This window comes from Scyliorhinus canicula, chromosome 28, assembly GCF_902713615.1.
Source record: "Scyliorhinus canicula chromosome 28, sScyCan1.1, whole genome shotgun sequence".
Taxonomy (NCBI): Eukaryota; Metazoa; Chordata; class Chondrichthyes; order Carcharhiniformes; family Scyliorhinidae; genus Scyliorhinus; species Scyliorhinus canicula.
The window spans coordinates 10219951-10247022 of record NC_052173.1 but is presented as its reverse complement, the minus strand read 5'-3'; the positions used below and the strand labels follow the sequence as shown (position 1 = coordinate 10247022).

Below are 27072 nucleotides of genomic sequence, written 5' to 3'. Positions count from 1 at the left end.
AAGAGTGTAGATGCTCAGAGGCTCTTTCCCCTGGCTGGAGAGTCCAGGGTCACAATCTCAGGATATGGGGTCAGCCATTTCACATTTAGATCAGAAGAAATTTCTTCGGGTGGCACGGCACCGAGGTCCCAGGTTCGATCCCGGCTCTGGGTTACTGTGGAGTTTGCACATTCTCTCCGTGTCTGCGTGGGTTTCGCCCCCACAACCCAAAAATGTGCAGAGTAGGTGAATTGGCCACGCTAAATTGTCCCTTCATTGGAAAAAATGAATTGGGTAATCTAAATTTTAAAAAAAAGGTTTCTTCACTCCGAGAGTTTGAATCCTTGGAATTCTCTCATTCATCCCTTGTGGCGTATATGCAAGACTGAGATGGTTAGATTTTTGGGCACTAAGGGATTCTTGGGGAGTGTGGGAAAGTGGAGTTGAGATCTTTGGTGGAGCAAGCTCAAGGGGCCACATGACCCACTCCCACGGTCACACTCTTTCCCACAACTCCACTTTGGAGCTTTTCAGCACCCTCAGACTCCCTTTTTTCCTATACTTTTCAGGCTTGGAAAACCAAATTTGGCATCACCTTGACATCAAGTTTCCCATCTTCTTAGCTACTCTTCTCAACCCTGGTGGAGATCATGTTGTAATGCCCGAGGAGGTGATGGCGTAGTGGTATTGACACTGGACTAGTAAGCCAGAGGCCAAAGTAATGCTCTGGTGCTCGGGTGAAATTTGAATTGCATTAAAAATTTGGAATTAAAACTCTAATGATGCCCATGCATTATAGATTCTTGCAAATTCCCATCAGTAATGCGTTTTAGGGAAGGAAATCTGCCATTCTTAATCCAGATCCATGCAATGTGGTTGACTCCTTAAAAAAAATACCCTCTGAAGGTCAAGAGCATTTAGGGATGAGCAACAGAAATGATGGCCACATCCCATGGATGGATAGGACAATGGATGCAAAATGTGTGGAGGCGGTTTAAATTCAGATGTAAGCTTTTATAGATGAGCTTGGTCAGACCCCAGCAGTTGTGTGCATCACATCTCAAGAAGAATGTGTTTGACCTTGCGCAGCTCAGATTTACCAGAATGGTTAAATGGTGAGGACAGGTTGCATAACTTGGTTGGTATTCCCTTGAGTTTCGAAAGCTACGGGGTGATCTAATTGTGGTGTTGAAAATGATACAGTAGGTAAACTATTTTCCGTGATGTAGGAATCAAAAACAATAATAATAATAATAATGATAGCACACAATATTCAAATTAGAGTGAGGCTACTTCGGAAATTAGGAAGTGTTTCTTCATGCAGAGGTTCTTAAAAATCTGGGATCAACTGGATATTTCAAGATTATGAGTGATCGGACTTCCGGTGGCTGCTATGAAAGAGTAAGTCGCACATTTGGTGGCTCCCGCTCGGTTCGGATTTTTGGACCTATTTCCCAGATTGTTTACCGGACTGGAGTTGTAAAATTGATGACAGAGGCAATTGTGTACTGAACTCCCACATCGGTGCATGGAGAGAAGGACTAGAAGTGCTGGTAAAGGAAGAAACAGAAAGACAGAGAAGGCTTGGGCTGAAGCTGCAGCAGGAGACAGCATGGCGGGGGACCGGACCTCTGGCTTGTCGACCCAGCGGTCAATGGAGCAGCCGATGCAAGTTATTCAGGAAGGCTTTGCTTAGCAGAAACGGGACTGCTTGGACCCGATAAAAGAGGCAATTTCGCGGCTGGAGCTTAGACTGGATGCCCAAGATCGGGCGATCCAGAAAGTAGAGAAGGCGCTGGCTGAGCAGAAGGAACATCAAACAGCAGTGGAGTTGGAGGTGGGGATGCTGAGAGACCAGCAGAAAAGGCTCCTGGAGAAAGTAGAGGACCTAGAGAATAGGTCCCGCCGGCAGAACCTGAGAATCGTTGGGGGGTTCCGAAGGAGCGGACGCTGGGGCATACATAGCGGGCATGTTCGAGAAGCTGCTGAGGGATGGGACATTCCCCTGACCCTTGGAGGTGGACAAGGCTCAGAGCGCTCACGAGGAAGCCGTGAATGGGAGACCCCCCTGCGGGCAATGGTGGTGAGATTCTACAGATACCTGGATAAGGATCGCATTTTACAGTGGCCCAAGCAGACATGGAGCTGCAAAGGGACAACAGTATCCTGCGGATCTATCAAGATCTGAGTGTGGAGGTGGCCAGGAGAATAGCGAGGTTTAACCAGATCAGGTCGACTCTTTTCAAGAAAAAGGTGAAATTTGGGCTGTTGTATCCAGCCTGTCTCTGGGTCACACATGAAGAGCAACATTTCTATTTCGAGTCGCCTGAGGAAGCACTGGACTTTGCGAAAAGGAAAGGACTGGTGTCAGACTGAGAACTTTGAATTTTGCTGCAGCGTTTATGGGGTTTTTAAAAAAAAAGTTTCTTGCTTTTTCGGACGTTATTTGTTCTGCCTGCTGTATGGATCTGGGGCCACCTGCAGATCTGTGTAAGGTTAAATTTGCATTTTGCACTGTTGAGGGATGGAGGTGTGTTTGTTCAGATGCTGGATCTTTTGCTTGATCCTTTTATTTTTATTGTGTTCAACTTGGGTTTTTAAAAAAAAAAAATCTGTATTGGGCAATTGTGTTGGGATTGGTTTTCATTTAAATATGTATGTATGAGCGGGGGGGGAGAAAGAGGGAACAATAGGTGGGAGATTGTCTGGCGCCAGGGGCGAGGGCCACCAAGCTAGCTGGGCGGGCTAGCTTACGGAAGCGTAGTGGGGGGTGAGCAGATGTTTGGCTTATCAAAGGGGTTGATTGATTTTGTGCTGTTACTTGGGGGGGGGGGGGGGAGGAAGAGGGGAAAATGTTCTGCTGACGAGGGAGGGACTTTTGCTGAGGGACAGTGAGGAGGTCGGGGGCGGAAGCTTCCTTGGGGCAGGCCGCTGGAGGCATGGGGATGGCTGATCGGCGAGGGGGGGGGGGGGGCGGTGATGAGCCCCCCAACTAGACTGATCACCTGGAATGTAAGAGGGCTCAATGGGCCGGTCAAGAGGACACTTGGGAGGACTGAAGGTAGACGTGGTAATGCTGCCACCTTCGAGTATCTGACCAGATTAGGTTAAGGAAAGGTTGGGTCAGACAGATTTTTCCATTCGGGACTGGACACGAAGACCAGGGGGGTCGTGATTCTGATCAACAAGTGAGTGGTGTTTGAGGTGGCAAGAATAGTTTCGGATGTGGGAGGCCGGTACATTATGGTCAGTGGGAAATTGGAGGGGGTGCAGGTGGTACTGGTAAATGTGTCTGCGCCAAATTGGGACGATGTGGAGTTTATAAAGAGGATGCTGGGGAAGATACCGGACCTGGATTCGCATAAACTGGTCATGGGAAGGGACTTTAACACAGTTATTGACCCTGGTTTAGACTGGTCAAGCTCAAAAACGGGCAGGGTGTCAGCAATGGCTAAGGAGCTACAAGGGTTCATGGAGCAGATGGGGGGGACCCATGGAGATTTGGGCAGCCAAGAGTAAAGGAATTCTCCTTTAACTCACATGTGCATAAAGTGTACTCCCGGATCGATTTCTTTATTCTGAGCAGGGCTCCACTGACGGGGTGGTGGACACGGGGTACTCGGCGATTACATTCCCAGACCATGCTCTGCACTGGGTTGACCTACAGGTTAGTAAAGATAGTAACCAACGCCCTCAGTGGAGGTTAGATGTGGGACCTTTAGCTGACGATGAGGTGTGCAAGCGGCTGAGGAAATGTATTCAGAACTACCTGGAAGTCAACGACACGGGGGATATTCCGGCAGCGGTGGTCTGGGAAGCACTGAAGGCGGTGGTTAGAGGGGAGCTGATCTCGATACTGGCCTATAGGGAGAAGGTGGACAAGGCAGAGACGGACCGACTGGTAAAGGAGATACTACAGATCGATAGGAGGTAATGCGGAGACCCCAGAGGCAGGACTTTTAAGGGAACGGTGGAGGCTGCAGGCGGAGTTCGGCTTGTTAACCACGGGGAGGGCGGTGGAGCAGCTGAGAAAGGCGAGGGGGGGGCGATCTACGAGCATGGAGAGAAGGCCAGCAGAATGCTTGCACAGCAGCTTAGAAAGAGGGAGGCAGCCAGGGAGATAGGGAAAGTGAATGATGGAGATGGGAACCTGGTTGGAGACTCAGCAGGGGTGAATAAGGCATTTGAGTTTTACAGTCGGCTGTACGGGTTGGAACCCCCAACGGGGCCGGAGGGGATGAGGCACTTCCTAAGGGGGCTGAATTTCCCAAAGGTGGACGGGGAGCTGGTAGAAGGGCTGGGGGCCCCAATCGGGATCGAAGAGATAGCGGAGGGGCTGAAGGCCATGCAGTCGGGTAAAGCCCCGAGGCCGGATGGGTACCCAGCGGAGTTCTATAAAAAGTTCGCTGGGATATTGGGACCGCTGTTGATGAGGACATTCAATGAGGCAAGGGAACGTGGGGCGCATCCCCCGACGATGTCACAGGCCACGATCTCACTGATTCTGAAATGGTATAAGGATCCGAAGCTGTGTGGGTCCTACAGGCCGATATCCCTATTGAATGTGGATGCCAAAATGTTGTCCTCGAGGATTGAAGACTGTGATTGGGGAGGACCAGACGGGGTTCGTTAAGGGAAGGCAGTTGGTGTCCAATGTAAGAAGGTTGCTAAATGCGATCATGATGCCACCAGAAGGTAGGGAGGTGGAGGTAGTGATCGCAATGGATGCAGAGAAGGCTTTTGATCGGGTAGATTGGGAATATCTGTGGGAATATCTGTGGATTTGGGTGGGGCTTTATTGACTGGGTCAGGTTTCTCTATCAGGCTCCTGTGGCGAGCTTATGGATGAATAGGACGACATCGGACTATTTTAGGTAACACCGGGGGACGAGACAGGGATGCCCACTCTCCCCACTGCTGTTCGCGCTGGCTATAGAGCTGCTGGCAATTGCGCTGAGAGCCTCAAGGGGCTGGAAGGGATTGGTCTGGGGGTGAGGGGGTGGAACACAGAGTCTCGCTCTACACAGATGACCTGCTCCTGTATGTATCGGACCAGCAGAGGAGATGGAATAAATCATGAGGATTCTGGGGGAATTTGGCCGGTTTTCGGGGTGGGAAAAGCGAGATGTTTGCGATCCAGGCGAGGGGACAGGAGAGACGATTGGGGGAGCTGCCATTTAGAGTGGTAGGGGGAAGCTTTAGGTACCTAGGCATCCAAGTGGCGTGGGAATGGGAACAGCTGCACAAACTTAATCTGGCCCGTCTGGTGAACCAAATGTAGGATGATTTTCAGAGGTGGGACATGCTCCTGTTGTCACTAGCTGGAAGGGTCTAGACGGTGAAGATGACGGTCCTTCCGAGATTCCTGTTTGTGTTCCAATGTCTCCCCATCTTTATTCCACGGTCCTTTTTTAAACGGGTTAACAAAGTTATCACTGGCTTCGTATGGGCGGGCAAAAAAGGGGATGATTGAGCGGAGTCGGGGAGAGGGCGGGCTGGCGCTGCCAAATTTCAGTAACTATTATTGGCCGGTGAATATAGCCATGATCAGGAAGTGCGGGGGGGAGGGGGGGCGGGGGGGAGAGAGAGAGAGAGAGAGGTCGGCGTGGGTGCGTATGGAGGCGGCTTCATGTAAGGGCACCAGTTTGGGGGTGCTGATAACAGCTCCTCTGCCGTTCCCGCCGGCACGGTACTCCACCAGCCCCGTGGTGGTGGCGGCCCCGAGGGTCTGGGGGCAATGGAGGAGACATGTGGGAGCAGATGGAGCATTGGTCTAGTCTCCAGTTTGTAACAACCATCAGTTTGCCCCGGGAAGGATGGACAAAGGGGTTTTGGAGATGGCAGAGGGCAGGAATTTAGAGGATGGGGGATATGTTTATAGAAGGGAGCTTTCCTAGCTTCAGGGAGCTGGAGGAGTAATTTGGATTGGCAAGGGGAAACAAATTTAGGTACCTGCAGGTGCGGGACTTCCTACATAGGCAGGTCTCAACCTACCGGCTCCTACCACCAAGGAAGATTCAGGATAGGGTAGTCTCCAGAGTGTGGGTGGGAGAAGGGAAGGTCTCCTACATCTATAAGGAGCTCATGGGGTCAGAGGACACGTAGACTGAAGAGCTGAAGCGCAAGTGGGAGGAGGAGCTGGGAGGAGAGATAGAGAATGGTCTATGGCGGACGCGTTGAGTAGAGTCAACGCGTCCACAACATGTGCCAGGCTCAGCCTGATACAGTTCAAGGTTGTTCACTGGGCTCACATGACAGTGGCCCGGATGAGCAGATTCTCTGGGGTGGAGGACAGGTGTGCGAAGTGTGCGGGAGGACCAGCGAACCATGTCCACATGTTTTGCACATGTCCAAAGCTCAGGGGATTTTGGCAGGGATTGCGGATGTCATGTCTACAGTGTTAAAAACAAGGATGACACCGAGTCCGGAGGTGGTGATTTTCAGGGTGTCGGAAGATCCGGGAATCCAGGAGGAAAAAGAGGCAGATGTTCTGGCCTTTGCTTCCCTGGTAACCCGGAGACGGATATTATTACCTTTAAGGGACTCTTGACTCTGTATCTCTTGATTCTCTACCAGAATCTATCACTCATGATCTTTTTTTTTAATAAACATTTTACTGAGGTATTTTTGGTTTTACAGCAACGAGAAAATAAACAGCATAGGGACTCAAAGCCCCCAAAGTCAGAGACCTGGCTATCGGACATGGCTAGCATTCTCTGTTTGGAGAAAATCAAGTTCGCCTTGAGGGGGTCACTGTTAGGGTTCACCCGGAGGTGGCAACCGTTCGTCGACTTCTTCGCAGAAAATTCAACGTCAACAGAAGGGGGGGGGGGGATATTAGATTAGAGTAGGGGACTAATAAAGGTGGGGCCTGTAAGGGAGGAAGCAGGCTGTTTTCACTATGTTTATAGACTTACGTATGCTGTTTATTTTGTCGTTGCTGTAAAACCAAAAATACCTCAGTAAAATGTTTATTTTTAAAAAAATCATGAGTGATAGATTCTGGTAGAGAATCAAGAGATACAGAGCACTGGTGGGTAGATGGAGTCAAGATACAGATCAGCCACAATCTGAATGGATGGCAGAACAGGGTCTGTTGATGGTCTGTTCCTATGATGGGCTGATTGGCCCCTCTCATCTGTACCTGTTCTTGGCCCGTCAGCTCGGTTTCCCAATACAAAAAAGGACAAGGAACACAATATGGATACTCCTCATAACTGCTGCTGATCACAGCTCTGTTTCAGGGCTTTTGATGTGCTGCCAACACACGGAAATATCACTTGACACCCAACATCCTTGCATCATTACGTAATTTGATGTTGATTAAAGATCATCTTTACAAGCTTCCAGCCTGCAGCTACTCTTGAGACAATAATATCTTCCTCATGAATTGCAAATTTTTAATGAAAATTTATGAGGAGAGGACATATTTGAAGCTTCAACACCCCACGGTTTTCCCTGGATTTCCCTTCAGGGGGTGCATAGAGAAATGGGGATATAAAATAAATTGCAATCTCAAGGGTTATGAAGATATTGACTTCTTTGTAACAGAGGTCGATTTTAGTCAAGTATACTGATGCCTTATTTTTCACTCAGGCTCTTTGCCAATCCGAGCTCGAATTAAAAGGCCTTTTGGAGATGGGGGAGGGGAGAAGATTGGAGGAAAAGAAAGAAAAAGTGAGAATCAAATCCATTCCAGCCACTGGCCAGAGTGACACACAGCAGTGGCGAAAGTTCACAAGCAACACCACTTATCGGATATTTCCAGCTGATACTGGGTGTCCAAAATACAACTTACAGAAAGCAAAGAGGGGGGGGGGGGGGGGGGGGGGGGGTGAATACAGGTTCAGTCGAAAAGACTGCTGCCGGAGATTCACATTTCAGTGACAGTATTTCATCGGCTGTAAAGTGCCTCGAGGTGGTGAAAGGCACCATATAAATGCAATTTGTCGTCTTTCCAAAATCTGTCATGCTGACGAACATACAGGCATTAGAGTGGAATTTCAGAATGGCTGGAGTGTGTGTGTGTCAGGCAAGGGCAGGATTGGACTTGGTTGTGGTGCTAACATTCATTGTACACACTGACATGTGACAAATTACCACTTAAGTAGAGTACTCTATAACCGAGAACAGTACTACAGTACAAGCAAACAGCCAATGCCTTGAGGAGAGAGGGAGGAGCTAGTAGACAAAGGAAAGAGAAAATAGGCTGAAACCATTTTTGTTTGGCCTACTGCTGAATCTGTGGACTCCTCTAGTGGGTGGACTTGCATTGTGGAACCACAGTAATGTCCATCATCAGGTTTCCACCAGTGTTAGATTCTGTCGGAATGTGATATAAGCAGCAAAACTACAAAAAACACTCGTCGCAGATAGCTCAAGTCTGATTTTATGTCTGGGCAGGTGACTGGGTGGGTTCATTCCAAACACAGAAAATGCTGGATATATTCAGAAGGTCAGGCATTCACTGTGGAGTGAGATCAAAAGTCGTCAACCTGAACCACAAACTCTTCTTTATCTCTCTTCTCTCTCCTGACCTGCTGAGTGTTTTCAGCAGCTGCAGTGTTTCGCTTTTGCGCTCACCGCAGCAAAAAGGTCTCATTTTAACTCATTAACATGTTGCTGGATCGCTCCCCATCCACATGAGTGGCACAGAGCTGTCTGCTTGTAAGTAGGTGAAGAGGAGGTAGATTTTGGGAGGCAGTCTTGTGGGAGGTCAGAGGAGAGCTAAACTTTTCTTGCAGGGTCTGGACTCCTGCTGTCCCTGGTCACACAAAGAGAATTAAAGTAAACTCGTCTTAAAAAACCTCTGATCCCAAATTCTTTCTCACTCGGCTTTCCCTGATGGCAAAACTGCAGTGACATCCCAGCTCAGAAAATAAAACATTTAAATAGCAGTCAGGACCTAATGACATTATTCACAGATATAGATTGCGATCCAGTGAGGACCCCACTGGCTTTGGGAGCAGGAAGCCAAGACTTTAAAATGTCTGATTTTGTCTGTTGGCATCTCTCGTTTCTTGCAGCCAGCCTTCCATCAGGACAGGAACTTCCCTCCCCACCCAGCACTGAGATACAAAAAGCACTCTCAGTCAGCTTGAAGAGTTCAGTGGGGAGATATGGAGCAGCCCTGGCCATCTCACTTACCCTGCGACCCCACCAGCATCACAGCAATCTCAGCTGTACTCCGGTAGTTCATGAGCCTGGTGTAGTAATTATGAATGGTCTCAAAGCTCTTCTCATTTTCCAAGCTGAAGACAAATATAACAGCGTCCACCCACGTTGAGAACTGTTAGGGGAAAGATGGAATAATGTAAATATATCAGCTGACCTTCAAACCAAGGCAAATAGTTAACTTGAAAATCAAAGGTGGTGTTGGGGTTCTTATAATGAGCACATTTCTTCGATCCTAATCAGTGCTTGAAAAAGACTATAAAAAGTTAACATGGAAAGGGTTAGCAAGTGGGATTAATATCGATTGCTCCAGCTAATGAGCTCGCAGCAGCACAAGTGCAATGAGCCAAATGTGCTTCTTTTGTGCTGCGAATTCTGGGAAATAAGCTAACTAGTGTACAGTTGGACAGGTTTTGAGCTCCTGCCGAGACCATGACAACCAATGGAGGCGGACATATGTGCATGTCAGGTGAAAATGTGCTCCAGCTTCGCCACAATGCTCCATGTGGTTAAATAGTCTGTTTACTGACATGTGAAGCAAGGCAGCTCCGATAAGATGGCTAGTTCTGATAAGATAGTGAATGCCCATTGAACTGGTGAGAGGGAGGGGAGAATAAATGGAAATGGATAACATTTATGGGTGACTGGACGCTATGGGCGAGGGAAAATGGGTTCCATTAACTGTGTAGAACATGCTTGTGACCAGAGTTGTTATAACTGGACAGAAATACGTAGGGGGTAGTGGCCTGGGCACCTGGCAGGATCAGTCTGCAAAAGCAACACTGATAATTTACTGAAACATAGAAAGAGGGGAAACTGAAGCAAGAGGAAGAAAGTGGTGGGTAGTTGTTCCAAAACTGCTGTTGTGCTTGATGGAGGTTAGGAATATTGATGGTGCCGTGGAACTGAGAGACTATTTGAATGGTGGTCTGGAAGTACAGGTATGGGGACCATACCTTATGGTGTTCCAACTGGTGATAGGTGACAATTGGCTTCATAATGTCAGACAGGGAGATGGAAACAGAGTCAGCAGCAGTTTTCAAATGGGCCAAATAACCTCTCTACTGTGGTATTGTGCAATGCAGATGGCAGAGATCAGAGGAAGAGTGACTCAGCTTTAGTGACTCTCCAGGTGGAAACAGCAGACCAGCAGGAGACAATTCCTATTTAACTAAATCCTTTGGTCGGTCAGTCTCAATCATTTGTTGGCACCATGACAGATTGGGTTAATAGCAAAGTGAGCTTCAGGCTGAAGTTATCCCTGAAATTTACCATGCATAGGAAGGTCTCTGCACATAATATAATAAATCAAATTGTCGTACATAAGTAATAACGATGTACAATAACTGATTTTTTTAACTATTACGCCACGCTATGATATTTTGTCAATTGTTCAATGGTAGAGTGCTTCTATTGTGGAAAATGGATACATTATAAAAGTGGAGCAGAGTCTATCAATCAGCACTAGATTAATGTAACAGTTTATTATGCCCGTGGGAATTTAAAGCCAGACAAGTTCAAATGTTTAATGGCATTTAAAATTTTAATGCTTCCTCTATTCAAACTGAAGAGAGAAAAAAAGGTTTGAGATAGTTTAGAATAAAATCTTTTCTTCCCAGAGACAAAGAAACACAGTAGGCGAGAAATTCAACATCATGAACCTGGCTTACTCTGCTTTAAGTTATTGTGGAGTTGGGGAATGAACTTTAGTTCCTAGCAATGTGCCAGCTGCCACATTGGAGAACTGAGCTGCCCCCAGTCCTGCTCCTCCTGGCTCTAGGCCTTCTCCAGCCTGGGATCACCCCCACCCCACTTTAACCACCCACCCCCATTGACTTCCTGCACCTGCTTGGGAACTCAGAGCTGGATCCAGCCAGGCCCCAACCAACAAGGTGCAACCAAACCCACTCTGATGAATGCAAATGAGGAACAAGGGCTAATTGGCACTATGCTGCAAGCTGACGCTTCCAGTGTATGTTTTAATCATACCTCTCTCCAACTACCCATTTTATGCTGGAATTTGCGAGGTTCATTTTCCAGTGTGTTCAAAAACTGCTCCATACAGTTTGATTCAGTTCAATGCCTTGTATCCCAACCAGCTCCACTGTCTGGAATTTTCTGCCTTCCTCTCCTGAAGGTGAGGACTTTGTGCTTGGGTTTCTTAGAACAGGCACCAGCACCACCTGGTACCATGTCCAAGTGGCCATTTTCCATGTGTGAACTTAGGCAGGGAGTGTAGCAGGCTATTCGACAACACTGGGGGTCACAGGTGAGACGTAGATTCTGTTCTCTCCCTGCCATCCACCAAGTTCCCATTTTCCAGCAGATGATATTGTGATGGCCCTCGCTGAAACTAATCATCGCTCTGACTGCCTTCTGGCTAAGAGTAACCATCAATTTAAAAAAGACTTGCATTTATAAAGCACTTTTTCACAACCACTGGACATCTCAAAGCACTGTACAGTCAGTGAAGCGTATCACTGTTGTAATGGAGGAAAGGAAGCAGCAAACTCTCACTAACAGAAACATGAGAATGATCAGGTAATCTGTTTATTGTAATGGTGGTTGAGGGATAAATCTTTGCCAAGATGCTGGGGAGAACAGTAATAATAAATAAATGTAATAGTGCCATGGCATCTTTTGCATCCACCCAGGGAAACAGATGGGGCTTTGGTTTAATGTTTCATCTGAAAGACATCACCTCCAAGAGTACAGCATTCCCTCGTCACTACACTGGAGATGTTTGTGCTCAAGTCCTGGAGCGGGACTTGAACCTAGAACCTTGCAACTTAGAGACAAGAGTGCTACCAACTGAACCACAGCAGACACTCCAGAGATAGATAGTGACTGTGCGCAAGGACACTCTGCGTAGCTTTACATCATAGACGACCCAACACAAATTTAAAGGTCTGATAATCCTTATGGTCAGGTTAATTTTTGCTGCTCGTCTCACGTTGTCATAAGCTCTGCATCGCTCCAACTGGGAGACAATTTGCTTTTGAAATGGGAACTCTCAGACAGCCTCAGAAGCTTAGTGATTAAAACTGGTGTGTGTATGCCTTTTCAGTAGAATGGTAGGGTTCAACTCGCCTTCCTGTAGATCAGTACGCCCCAATCCCCCAAGAGCTTTGTTAAACATTTACCTGTGCATCTGGAGGACCTCCTTCATCCCTGATCAGCAGCAAATGGCTCTGACCATTGACATTGATTTCCTTCTTGTATCGACCACCTGGCAGAGACACAATAAGGTACATTAAAAATTCTTCAGACAGACTTTCTTTTCATGTTTCAAGGTTTTTTACTAATAAGCCTGGACCATTTGATCCAATGGTTTACAGTCTAAGTCCACTGGTTCTACTCAAGAACATAGGTCCTGAAACTAGTCACTGTGTCACCTTCGAGTCTGTTGTGACTAGTTTTCCGCCCTCTAATGGCGTCAGCCAGTGGATAGCACTCTCGCCATTGAATCAAGAGATTGTGGATTCAAGCCCCCACATCTGGGCTGGATAGCATAGTGGTTATGCAGTGGATTAGTAACAGAGATCCCTGAGCTAATGATCCAGAGAAACACGCTCAAATCCCATCACAACAGCTAGGGTGTTTAAATTCAATTAATTAAATTATTTTGTATCAGAAAAACCCATCTGGTTCACTGTTAATTTTTATGGAAGGAAATCTTCCATCTTGATCTGGTCTGGCCTGTACGTGACTTCAGATCCGCAGCAATTTACTGACTCAGAACTACCCTCCCAAATGGCTCGTCAAGCCAATCAGTTCAACACCACCTTCGCATGGGCAATAAATACTAACCTATCCATGCAGTGCCTACATCCCAGGTACGAATAGGTTTTTTAAAAACTTCCAGGGTCTGAGCTCATCATTCATGCTGATGCTCCCGGTGCAATACTGAGGGTGTGTTGCACTGTCGGAGATGCCATCTTGCAGGTGAGACATTAAACCAAGACTCCATCTTGGAATTATAATAGATAGCATCAGAGTCCCTGCCAAAGGTGCCGAACACCAAGTGTTCCCAAGACCTGACTGTGTCTGGGCTGCCTGGAGTTCGGCAAGTAGTGCTGCTCTGATAGGCCAAACAGAAACTTGGGATTTCTCAGCAACTTGGTTTACAGATTATCAAACATGGTGGGGGTTGTGCGCGCGCACAGGTGAGAGGCACCTGGGGAAGAATAAAACCTACCCAGATCAGTTTTTATTTTTAAATATTCTTCCCTGGTCTCCTCAAGGGGCAGTCTCTTGCTTGGGTACAGTTCCATAGGCTCCAACAGCCCTCTGCTACTTTGCTTAAGTGGCCATCCTTCACATGTGAATTTAGACAGCCAGTCTTGGGAAGCCGTTTGACCATGGGTAACATGTCCATTCCTCTCTTCATCTTACACAAGCTCATGAACATTTTGCAGCTGTAGTCAGGGCTGTGATCCCTGACTAATTGTTGCCCTCTCCACTGACACTTGTACCACATCACTCAAGGCCCAGCAAACACAGCACAAACCAACTTGGGTCCTTCCTGTTGGGACAGCTCAATATAACACAAAGTGGTACATGTGGAGAATGTGCAAATTCCACACGGACAGTGACCCGGGACAGGGATCGAACCCAGGTCCTCAACGCCATTTGTTTTGTTTTGATGTGAGGAGACCAGTGAAACCCCAGTGAGAATAAATATCCCAATTGTCAGGTAACAATTATTAAAGACTCTTTATTAAAGACAAATACACACAAACCAACTATTCTACTCTCACACAATTAAGATGTATGAATTATTAACACACAGTTTTGATAGAACCCCCTTGTTACAAAATACATCTATGATACCTGAACTCTAAGGCTTCCTCTGTTCCCCCAACATCCAAATCGAATAACCAGCTATAGTTACCACACGGGTGATACTCAAACCTGGGAACTTTTTCCTGGTCCAACAAAGATATTTTAAAACTGCTGTTACCAAGACTTAGACTACTAACACTGAGAAGCTTGTTTGCTATAAACTTGGCCTTCAGGCTTGGTGGCTGGAAATTGACGTGTCCGCTTTCTGAAGCTGCTGGATGGTAATGGCCTCTCCTGGCTTCTCAGGGTCTGGGCAATTATACCTTTGTTGTTTTTTGATTACGTCTCCTGTGTATTCGACTGTCTTCCCCCATCAACCTCCTTGACTATACAACAACATATGTATATCTCAGCAACCTTCCCAATCGCCTCTAAACGGTTTCTCCTCCATAAGCTATTCATACTTGATTATCTAAACTGCCGTTCTAAACTCATTAATTGGGAGATGCATACCAATTGCGGCCCCTTTGAATACTATACTGCCTACTACTGTCTCCAGGCAAATTCATGACAGACTGCAGAGTTTTACTTTTGGAAACAGTCACATTGGCATTCTTCATCTCACAATTAGAGCCCATTCCCAAGCACTGCTCTCTGAAAATAGCAACTTGTATTTACATGGCACTGTTAATGAAAAAAAGCATGGAAGCACTATCCAAAGAATGGTCATCAAGCCAAGGAGATGCTTAGGTGGAGGCAACCAAAAGTTTGGTCAGCAAGACTGCTTTTGAAGATGGTCTTAAAGGAGGAGAGGAGGTGTTGAGGCAGCGACGATTAGGAAGGGAGGGCCCAGACAGCCGAAGACAGGGCCACTAATGGTGGAGCAAAAGGAGGGAAACACAAGAGGCCAGAGTCAGAGGAATGGTGAGTTTGGGTGACAGGCGTTACAGGTGATTGGAGAGATAGAGATGGGGAGGCCTTGTTGAGATTGAAATGCTTCAATGAGACTTTTCAATCTGAAACATTGAGGGAGCGGAGGCCAGGATGTGAGGGGGTAGGATATCTGCAGAAAAGCTCAGGATGAGTGGAAATTTATGCAGGGTGGAGGATAGAAGGTCAGCCAGGAGAGAATGGAGTCAAGCCTGGAAGTGATAATGGTATAGATGAAGATTCCAGTGACAGATAGGTGAGGCTGGGTTGGAGTGAGGTGATATTATGGAGGTAGAAGTAGGACTTTGGGATGGAAAGGATATGTGGTTCGAAGTTCAGCTCAGAATTGAATAGGCCACTGACATTGCAAACAGTCTGTTCAACCTGAGACAGTGGCTGGGATGGGAGTCTGGAGTTGCTGGCAAGGGTATGGAGTTTGTGGTGGGAATCAAAAGACGCTGGTTGCATTCATCCAATAGTTTCGCTGAAAGTTGGAGTTCACGCAAGATTGGACATCAGACAAGGAGTTTAAGAACACAGAGACAGTGGAGGGCTCAAGAGGGGTGATGGAAAGGGAGAGTTGGGTATTGTTTGCATATGTGTGGAAGTTGGCACCATGTCTGCAGTTGACGTAGCCAAGGGGCAGCACATGGGCCCAAGAGGCAATGGTGCAGCAGCTAACTGGTGAAAATCCAGTAATTAAGTATTTCCACCTCCGTCTGAAAATTCTAAATCCCCCATGAAATCATGAAAAACACAACCGATTCTTCTGACCTATTCATCAAAGTTAAAAATGGACTTTTTTGTCACACAATAGATTGACATGATCACAAGAGTTCGGAGTGTCTTCGTTACACAAGTGTTTTGTCGTAGTTACATACGATGTTAAAACGGTCACCATTTGATGGAAAGGATCCATGCAGGCCATGTCAAAAATACAGCCCCAAAACAATGAGGTATGCATCAAAGAGTTGGGCTACAAACGGCTGCTGTGTTAAGACCACATCCTGTTAAGAGCACGGCACAGGCGAGAGCCTGTTTAACCGCATCCTGTGGAAGTGAAGCAGCCTTTCTGAAAAATCAATGTTCACTTTAGAAACGGGGAATATTTCACTCGGTCCTTCCAGGAAAAGAAAATTGAAAACAGGAAAACTCGCACACAATTAACTACGAACTCGAATTCCAACCTCATCAGGATACATTTTAAAATATCTTCTGATGATCATATTTACTAGAACCTTTGCATTAATCAATCACTTTAAATAGACGTTCTTTGTGCTTTCATTTCTAGTGTTCTGGAACTGCACTTAGCCGTCAACAAGTCTATTTCTTTAGTCCCATTAAACATGGGATGCAGGTTGCCAACCCACTGTGGTGATATGCATCACTGTAAATACACAAGGGGTTAATGTAAATACACTACAACTAAGTAAACACTAGAGGGAGCACCAGAGACACCATGACACACAAGCATTCAACCAATAGGTCAGTAAGATAGGACACGACCAACGGGCAGTCAAGACACCCAGAGGTGACATTACCACAAGGGGGCAACCCATATAAAAGGACAGGGCACACATGCTCTTGCTCTTTCCACAGGCAACACTTAGAGAGAAGGACAGGAGCAGATCAGAGCATCACACCCACCGCATGGCTTAGAGCAGACTGGTTAGTTAGACTGAGTTACTACAGTTAGATTAGCAGGAGAGTCGAACTCAAGTAGGAGAATTGTTAACTGTTCAATAAATGTGTTAAACCTATCTCCAAGTCTAAACCTTCCTTTGTCAGAGCATACATCAAGGAAGCAGCTTATGCTACATGAAGAAGCATAACACAACACCCACCAGGATTGCCTTGGAGTCTCCAGAAATTAAAGATTAATTCCACTGGATGCTTGCGAACTAACCCCAGAGAAAGATCATCGGGCGTTGGAAAAAATGGTGTTCACTCTTTTCATTTTTTTTTTTTTTTTAAACACTACCATTAATCAGTTATAGAAACACTGAAGATGTGACTGGGTCGGATGGTTGAAGGTGGTTATGTGATAAAAGCTCCAGGAATACATCTGACCAGAGTTGGCAACCCTTGTGGTACTCAGCCACAAAGACGAGGAAGATCAGAGATAGAACATAGAACAGTACAGCACAGAACAGGCCCTTCAGCCCTCGATGTTGTGCCGAGCAATGATCACCCTACTCAAACCCATGTATCCACCCTATACCCGTAACCCAACAACCCCCCCCTTAACCTTACTATTAGGACACTACGGGCAATTTAGCATGGCCAATCCACCTAACCCGCACATCTTTGGACTGTGGGAGGAAACCGGAGCACCCGGAGGAAACCCACGCACACACGGGGAGGACGTGCAGACTCCACACAGACAGTGACCCAGCCTGGAATCGAACCTGGGACCCTGGAGCTGTGAAGCATTTATGCTAACCACCATGCTACCGTGCTGCCCCAAAGATGGGGGCAGCAGGGTAGCATGGTGGTTAGCATAAATGCTTCACAGCTCCAGGGTCCCAGGTTCGATTCCTGGCTGGGTCACTGTCTGTGTGGAGTCTGCACGTCCTCCCCCTGTGTGCATGGGTTTCCTCCGGGTGCTCCGGTTTCCTCCCACAGTCCAAAGATGTGCGGGTTAGGTGGATTGGCCATGCTAAATTGCCCGTAGTGTCCTAATAAAAGTAAGGTTAAGGGGGGGGTTGTTGGGTTACGGGTATAGGGTGGATACGTGGGTTTGAGTAGGGTGATCATGGCTCGGCACAACATTGAGGGCCGAAGGGCCTGTTCTGTGCTGTACTGTTCTATGTTCTATGTTCTATGGTGTGTGCTGCAGGAAGAACCTAAACAGTAAACGTGGTGGGTGGGGTGGGGGCGGGGGTGTTAAGTTCTTTTTTCACCAATTTCTCATTGAAGCCAGGCTCCAGTTCCTCAGCCATATGGTCAAGTCTGGAAAATTATAGTCTCCAGGCTTAAATAACCAGCAAACAATCATTTATTTTGGAGACTATCATGACAAGTCAAATTCTATTCTCTAATGTTCACCCACACATCCCCGGTTTCCAGCAGGAATTACTGAAGGGTTCACAGGAGTGACAATCTGGTCTGATCTTTTCCCCTTCTGAAACCAAAAGTGTCCAGGATAAGCAGTTATGGACACAAATTTCTATTTTCTCTTGTTGCAAATTCAAACGAGAGTTTAATGAAGACAACTTCCTGATTTTGCATTAGCAGTGGGTTGCTCTCTTGCCTCAGAGATAGAAGGTCAGGGTTTCAAGTCCTAGTCCAGAGATTTGAACACAATCATCTAAGTTGACACTCACGTGCAGTACTGAAGGAGGGCTGCACCGTTCAAGCTGCCATTTTTCAAATGCAAATGTTAAACCAAGGCCCCATTAGCCCTCTCAGGTGGCCAGAGAAGAAAGCAAGGGAGTTCTCCACAGTGCCTGAGCCAATATTTGACCTCAACCAACAATTATCTGGTCATGATCATATTTGAGGTCTGTGGGAGCTTGCTGTGCATAGACTGGCCCTCATGTTTCCTACATCGAATCATAGAATCCCTACAGTGCAGAAGGTGGCCATTTGGCCCATCGAGTCTGCGCCCTCTGAAATAGCACCCTACCCAAGCTCAGTACCCCACCCTATCCCAAGAACCTCTCACCCTAACCTACACATCTTGTTTATTGGACACCAAGGGGCAATTTAGCATGGCCAATCCATCTAATCTGCTCACCTTTGGGCTGTGGGAGGAAACCGGAGCACCCGGAGGAAACCCACGCAGACACGGGGAGAACGTGCAGACTCCGCACAGTCACTCGAGGTCAGAATTGAACCCGGGTCCCTGGAGCTGTAGGGCAGCAGTGCTAACCACTGTGTCACCGTGCCACCATTACCAATACAATGGCGGCTATTCTTCAAAAGGGACTTAATTGGCTGGAAAGTGCTTTGAGACGTCCTGAGGCTGTGAAGGACAGGATATAAACACAAGTTCCTCCTTTCTTCTTGTTTGGTTCCAAAAATGTTTGCAACTGTTGAGCCAAATTTTCTGTGCTTCCCCCCTCATCAAATACACATCTCATTATGCATGGCATGATCTACTACCACATGAATCACTTCCTTGAATAACAGAGATAGATCAACTTTTTTTTTTGCTATATTAACATTTTACACTTCCAATCATCTATGTTTAAAATAGATGGGCCTTCGTTTCGCAATGGCACAGCTATTTCAGCAACGTTCTTTTGCTGCTACTGATGAATCAATTGTAATTAGAATGGCTGTCAAAAGAGGTAAAAGCCTGATGTGATCTAATTTAACCCACAGCGGTTCAACTTCTGTCTGAATCGCCTTTCTGGTTAGTTTTTTTCAGAATTTAAAATCTGACAATCAAATTGAAATCAGAAGCCTAACCAGGTGATCAGCGGACTGTGCGACACCTCTCATGCCCCAGAGTAAGGGCTCAGAAGGTTTTCAACACCCTGATCTCGTTTCCAAGTTAAAACTAAAGGGCTTGCATCTATTCAGCACTTTTCACCACGTCAGGATACTCCAATGCATTTTATGGTCAATTAAGAACTTTTTGAAGCATAGTCACTGTTGTAACGTAGGCAACATGGCAGCCAATTTGTACACAGAAACATCAACGTGATAGTGGCCAAGTAATCTGTTTTTAGGTTTTGTGGAGGGATAAATATTGGCAACGATTCCAGGGAGAACTCCTGCACTTCTATATCCACCATAAAGGACAGACTAATAATCTGGCTACGTATCTCATTGAAGTTTGTGACCCACCACCCATCAGAGATTTGGTAACTTGGTACAAATCATGGGCAGCAGACGGCATGGTGGTGCAGTGGTTAGCACTGCTGCCTCACAACGCCGAGGACCTGGGTCACTGTCCGTGCGGAGTTTGCACATTCTCCCCGTGTCTGCGCAGGTCTCACCCCCACAACCCAAAGATGTGCATGGTAGGTGGATTGGCCACGCTAAATTGTCCCTCAAGTGAAAAAAAGAATCTGGTACGTAAAATTTTTTTTAAACTTGGGACAGATCAAGACTCAATTCAGAGATATGTCTGGCCTATATGGCTCTGTACGATGCTGTACAGGAAAATATGCTGTGCTTGTCCTGGTCACTGAGATCATAAACACATGCCTATTGAATGAAGTTATGACATTGCAGCCAATCCAAATCTTTCGCCCATTATCCGGTCAAGTCACTTTGATTTGCGGTTTTCACAGATATAGCCAGAATCAATTGCCAAAACACAGGCTAAATTCCACAATCCCATTTCAAAAGAAACAGAATTTGACTTATCAGTAGTTGTAAATCAATGTTGCTGGAAAAGGCACTTAAAAAAAAAATCTTTGTTAAAGTGAAATGCATTCTTAGAGGGAAAAAATATCCATTGGTTGCTCCCGACATCTGATGTTAAGAATTTATTTGGCGGGCAGCACGGTGGCGCAGTGGGTTAGCCCTGTTGCCTCACGGCGCCGAGGTCCCAGGTTCGATCCCGGCTCTGGCTCACTGTCCGTGTGGAGTTTGCACATTCTCCCCGTGGGTTTCACCCCCACAACCCAAAGATGTGCAGGGTAGGTAGATTGGCCATGTTAAATTGCTCCTTAATTGGAAAAAAAATGAATTGGGTACTCTAAATTTTTTTTTAAAAACAAATTTATTTGGACTGTTCGATATTCCTGCAGGGTATTCGCCCATTGATTCCTAAAAGTCACTGACAATTAATGTAGCCAGCAGCAGGAGTTTGAGAGAAACACCGAGAATCTCCCCATTTATTCCGTTGTGGAACTATGTGAACTTGCACTGAGAATTACAAAGTAAAAACACACAAAGTTAAATATAAATGGAAGCAAATGTGACTTCAAGAGCAGTGAGCAGCCCTGGTGCCACATCCTGTGCCATCACATGCCAGGATGTGGGTATGCACTCACGAGGTATATTTTTTTTATTCGTTCATGTGGGCATTGCTGGCTAGGCGAGCATATATTGCCCATTCCTCGTGGACCTAGGTGGGGTGTTGTTTCCGAGGGTCAGTGCAGACCTGATGGGCTGAATGGCCACCTTCTGCACTGTAGGGATTCTATGAACATCATACATAGAGCGTTAGTAATTTATTCAGCGTTCATTACTTCAATATTTTAAGACCTGGAGACCTTCAGGGAACAAAGCATTCAATAATAATGCAGTTGGTGGAAGGACCCATTGGTATGGTTGAAATATGAGGTGCCATTTGAGCCCAGCTAACCGAGCAATAGCATCACCAAGAATACAAGAGCTAAATTGATTAACCATCAAATGTGATTAGTTATTGACCAGTGTTAACAGGCTGACTTTCTACATTGCATCATTCTGTGAGTAGGTGATTCCAGATCCTCAGTCCAACTGGACTCTCTGGGGCGCAATGTGGTCTCAGCAGCACGGTGGTGCAGTGGTTAGCACTGCAGCCTCACTGCACCGAGGTCCCAGGTTCGATCCCGGCTCTGGGTCACTGTCCGTGTGGAGTTTGCACATTCTCCCCGTGTTTGCGTGGGTTTCACCCCCACAACCCAAAGATCTGCAGGGTAGGTGGATTGGCCATGCTAAATTACCTCTTAATTGGAAAAAAAAAAGTGAATTGGGTACTCTAAATTTTAAATAAAAAAAACAACAAAAAAAGAAGAAAACCCTCAACCATCAAGACACACAAATCTGGGTTGTTCCCCCCGGCCCCTTATTTGAGGATGCTACAGGCTCCATCTGCCCACCACAAACCCGCAGCCTGGTGCTCCATCACTCAGGGCCACGGCATTGCCAAACTGTTAAACCTTCCCAATTCCCTTCCTTGCTGCCCCATGGTGCACTGGAATCAGAGTCATTAAATGCTTTCAAGATGAAGATAGATACATTTCTGATAGGAAACGGGTTAAAGGGATATGGGCAACAGGTGGGGAGGTGGATTTGAGACCAGGAAGAGATCAGCCATGATCTGATTGAATGGCGGAGCAGGCTAGAGGGGCTGAATTTCCGACTTCTGTTCCTAATTCCTATGTTCCTCGCTGTGGAGGAGAAGAGGGCGGCTGAACACGAGCACGGATCAGAATCCTACAAACTTCCTTCTCCGTGTGACAGAGCATGACTACCTTATTGTGTTATTCTTTTACAACAGCATCTTATTAAACCTGAAGGGGAAACAGATTTCAGGACAACTGTGAATTCAGGTTGGTGAACCTCCAGAATTGGTCTGGAGGCCTCCAGAATGAATGAATCCCGGACACTGCAGTGAAAAACCCCGGAGAAAAATCGCACAGGCATTCAAAAATATTCCCCCCCCCCCCCGTTTCTTTGAACACTTTTGTTGGTTAGTATGAAAAATATTGGCAATGGCTAAAAGGCTGCTGGACTGACCATAGCAGGACAGGAGGGGTGAAAGTTCCAGGAACTGGCAACTTTAATATCTTGTTCAGAATATCAATTTCCCACAAATTGAGAATAGAGAATAACTCAAATCCTGGCTTCTTTCTTGTGATTTGAACCCTTCCCATTTGAGGCTTCCTCGGAACAGAATCCAAAAAAACGTTCAGACTGACAGGTTTATTTTATAAGCGCGCTGGAAAGATTTGCTCAATTACACGAGGATCTCGTGGCATTGTTCGTGGCTGAGTTGAAGGATCAGTTGGTTTACGACAACACCACATAAATCTTCCTGGGAGACCCACAACTGGCCAACAATTCAGAAGAACACAAGCGAGCATGGGATGAGCAATTCAGCCTAATGTTCCCAGTACAATTTCATTGTTGTGCACAGCCAATTTTTTTCTATGCATGATACCTTTAAATGAAATGAAATGAAAATGAAAATCGCTTATTATCACAATTAGGCTTCAAATGAAGTTACTGTGAAAAGCCCCTAGTCGCTACATTCCGGCGCCTGTTCGGGGAGGCTGGTACGGGAATTGAACCGTGCTGCTGGCCTGCCTTGGTCTGCTTTCAAACCCAGCGATTTAGTCCTGTGCTAAACCAGCCCCTAAATGTATTTGCACGACTGCCCATGCAGGATACTTAATGCAGAGCAAGGCCTACATGGTATCTTCCAGGTTGTTGCACAGTCATACACGCACGTAACTTAGTGGAAACACTGGGATTGGTAATTCAGCCCCATCAAGTTCACACCCTTCCACACTCTGAACAATTTACCCTTTTGTGGACTCTGTTCCACTCTTTCACTTTGCTGAAGAAAAGTCTGATTAATATTCCACAATGAGCCTTAAGGTATTCGGAAAAAGTGCAGAATATTCAACAATTCCAACTTCTCCATTATGCTGATCTCGTCACCTCTCGCAGTGAGAGGGCCATTCAGTTCCATACAGGTATTTCATCATCTCAGTCTATACCGAGGCCAAATCAGTTGTTGCAAACAAGATATTATCCAGTTCCTTTTTGAAGTTAATCAGATTCACATCGAGAACTGTGGTCCTCCACAGGTCAACTACTATGGTAACATTTCTTGTAATCTCTGATCTTGCTTTGTCCACTCAGGGCAAATGGAAATCAGTGACGTGACTTGTATTTTGACCCATTTGCCACTGAACAAAGTTTACAATGCAAAACTTTTTTTAAAAATTAATGCAATAATTACTTTTCTGCATCATTCATAACACATACAGCCTGCACACTTTTATACAGAAGTGCCCAGTATTGCAGCCTTACTTCACATAGAGTACTAGAACTCATTAGGAACCCTGAGCAAACTATGGTGCTCACCTTCTGGAGACTCATCCCGGACGTAGGTGCCAGTCAAATATCGATGTACGAGTGCAGACTTCCCACTGCGCAGACTGCCCACCAATCCCTTCAAAGAAACCAAGAGATCATGAGTTTCTAGTTCATTTTTGTTCGATTCACAAGAATGTAACTACATCAGACAGAACATAACAACAAAGACTCGGTGGGAGGGGGGCAGCTTAACTCAGGTGGCTGGACAGCTGGTTCGTGATGCAGAGCAAGGCCAGCATCACAAGTTCAATCCCCCGTCCCGGCTGAGGTTATTCCTGGAGGCCCCGCCTCCTCAACCTTGCCCCCCCCCGCCTGAGGTGTGGTGACCCTCAGGTTAAATTACCACCAGTCAGCTCTCCCCTTCAAAGGGGAAAGCAGCCTATGGTCACCTGGAACTATGGTGACTTTACCTTTACCTTACAAAGAAAGACTGAACACACTGGAGCTTGTGATAATGGGGGTGAGACGGCTGCTTTCTGTTCCGTGGACTCGGTGTAACTATGTAACAGTGTGCTCTCATTTCCATCTTCTTTCTTCACCGTGCCCACTACACACTGCAGACCTGGTTTAGGATCTCTACCAGCCAAGAGGTCTTGGTTGGAATCTCAGGTGCAGACCATAAATACCTTATCAGGCCACCAGAGGGGTCACAATTCAGGTGAGGCCAATTAGGGATATCATTTTTATCCCTCCTGTGGATCATCATCAGGCACCATCTAGTGGCTTGACTGAGAACAAGGCAAAGCTCAGCCAGCATGACCATCCTCTGGGATACATTACTGAGCCACCTGAAAACAGCGTGGATGGACACTCTTGGTGGTGCCTCCATCAAACAGCATTAATGCCATAACTGCTAACACTATACAGCCGTATATTTCTACTCCAAATCTTGTTCAAGATTGGCTAGCTCAGTCAGATGAACCCTGAACTCAAATCAAAACCCGTTGGGTTCAAATCTGGGCAGAGTTCATTCAACAGTTCAATCTTCTGAAATGATATCATGCCTTACAAGTTTGGGAGCAAACAGGAGCATTCAGTGTCACCCGATTGGCTAGCAATAGAAACAGGAATCAGCATCAGGCTCAAAGTAGCCTGTGAGCAACTATTTGCAATCTATATTAATGACTTGGATCAAGGGACTGACTGTATTGTAGCCAGATTTGCTGATAATACAAAGGTAGTTAGGAAAGCAAGTTGTGAGGAGGCTACAGGGTCTGCAAAGGTTGAAGTGAGTGGGTAGGAATTTGGCAGATGGCTATGATGTGGGAAAATGTGAGGTTGGCCACTTTGGCAAGAAGAGAAAAACAGACTATTGTTTAAGTGGAGCGAGACGGAGTACTGCAGTACAGAGGGATCCAGGTGTCCTTGTACACAAATCACAAAAAGTCACTGTACAGGTACAGCAAGTAATTAGGAAGGCAAATGGAATGTTGCCTTTTATTGTAAGGGAGATGGAGTATGAAAGCAGGAAAGTCTTGCTCCATTTGTACAGGGCATTTGTGAGGCCACAACTAGAGTAACAGTTTTGGTGACCTTACTTAAGGAGAAACATACTTGCATTGGAAGCAGTTCGGAGAAGGTTCCCAGGATGAGGGGTTTGTCTTACGAGGAAAGGTTGAGTCGATAGTAATTGGAGTTTAGCAGAATGAGAGGCGATCCTATTGAAACATAAGCGGCGGGATTCTCCGACCCTGTGTCTGTGCAGCGCAGGATCGTTGATCCTAGGGGCCAGATGCGCCAGCATAAAACACTTTGGCGTTTACAATGGCGTCAACACTTAGCCCCAGGATCAGAGAATCCCGCTCAAGAGTTTGAGGGAGTGGCGGAGAAATGTTCCCCCTGGTGGGGGAATCGAGAACAAGGGAGGCACAGTTTCAGAATAAGGGATCTCACATTGACGACGGGGACAAGGAGGAATTTCTGCTCTCAGAGGGTTGTTAGTTTGAGGAATTATCTCTTCCAGACATCAGTTAAGGCTGTGGGTCACTGAATATATTCAAGGCTGAGTTCGACAAATTTTTGATTGACAAGGGAGTTGCGGGTTATGGGGTCAGGCAGGAAAGTGGAGTATTATTGAATGGTGGAACAGTATTAAGGGGCCGAATGGTCTAGTCCTACCCCTATTTCTTATGCTCCTACGACACAAATGAGTCTACGACAGAGAATTGAGAGAGCAGGATGTGACCAAGCTTTCTCTCTTTGTCACACTTGTGGGCAGATTTACTTACATACTTCCTATACATCCCTTTTCATCTACATACAACAGATACATCTGATCATCTTGATTTACCACCAAATTGTCATACTGGCTGTAGTAAATGAACCAAAAAGAGAGTAATAACAGATGAGAAAAATCAATCATCATGACAAAATACTGTTTGTCGTGTTGGTGTGGGAAGTAATAGATGTCCAGGGAGTATGGTTAAGATCCTGCCACTTGAATGATTGTGTAAACTACCCAAGCTTTAATCTCAACGTTCATAGATGACACATCAACTCTTCAAACCATCAGATTCTAACGCTCAACCAGTCTTTCCTTACTCTGTATTGAGCACACGGTGTTTCACAGCAGATATATCCCCGAAACAAGGGCACAAGCCAGTTACCACATTCGCGGTCAAAATGGCAGCAGTTGAGCTCATGACTGAGAAGCAACAAATAGGGAAACTTACCAACCGGAGCTCTGGGACTGAGCGGCTTAGCGTCCACTCTTGGCTGTTCACAAAGGCCTCTGAGAAGAAATTAAAATAAAGGAGATCAGCAGTGAAAATGTAGAGAAATATTCCATTTATTAATGTGCAGCATGAAAGGTTGGGATAAATTAAAATCAGCCAGCTCGCCTGCTCATGTAGGGAACTGCATTTAAAGGGAGTAGCCCAGCCCATATCCTGGAGTATGACTTCCTGCTCGGAGTGTGGGATTGGTGAATCACTCTCATTGTTTCCAAAATCACTCTTATTATTTCCTTTTATTCTTCCCCTTGTCATTTTTCAACAAGGTCCTATAAAACCATGGCATCTTTACCCTGCAGATTAATTTCACAATGAGTATGAGAACTACATAGTTTGTAAAATCACAAACTACACATTTTGATCACATGTTCCCCATTGACCCTGTGGGAGGTCAAGTGATACACTGACCTGTTAAGTAGTATTGGGCAACTGCGCCAACACAAAGGAGCATGGGTAACTACCACTGTCATTTCAATGTTTAGCTCAGTGGGGTAGACAGCTGGGTTGTGACGTACCAGCTTACCTGAACAGGCGCCGGAATGTGGGGACTTTTCACAGTAACCTCATACTTGTGACAATAAAAGGTTATTATTAATGTGGTGTCAGACTCAATACAAGTATGATATGAGTCAGAACCTAATAATGCATGTGAGAGAGGTTATATCTGTTGAGCTGAAGTGGCTTCCTCTAAACGATC

At 46.1% G+C, this 27072-nt stretch overlaps 1 protein-coding gene across 1 annotated transcript in view; it reads right to left on the bottom strand.

The window, feature by feature from the left end:
* Positions 1–27072, bottom strand: part of LOC119958096 (arf-GAP with GTPase, ANK repeat and PH domain-containing protein 1-like) — a 129441-nt gene that overhangs the window by 69559 nt on the left and 32810 nt on the right. Inside the window, exons 2-5 of the mRNA XM_038786325.1 lie at positions 26316–26374; positions 23632–23719; positions 12297–12382; positions 9127–9268 (exon numbers count right to left, since the gene is read on the bottom strand). Of these exons, the coding sequence (XP_038642253.1) occupies positions 9127–9268; positions 12297–12382; positions 23632–23719; positions 26316–26374 (375 nt within the window). The remainder of the gene's footprint in view (positions 1–9126; positions 9269–12296; positions 12383–23631; positions 23720–26315; positions 26375–27072) is intronic.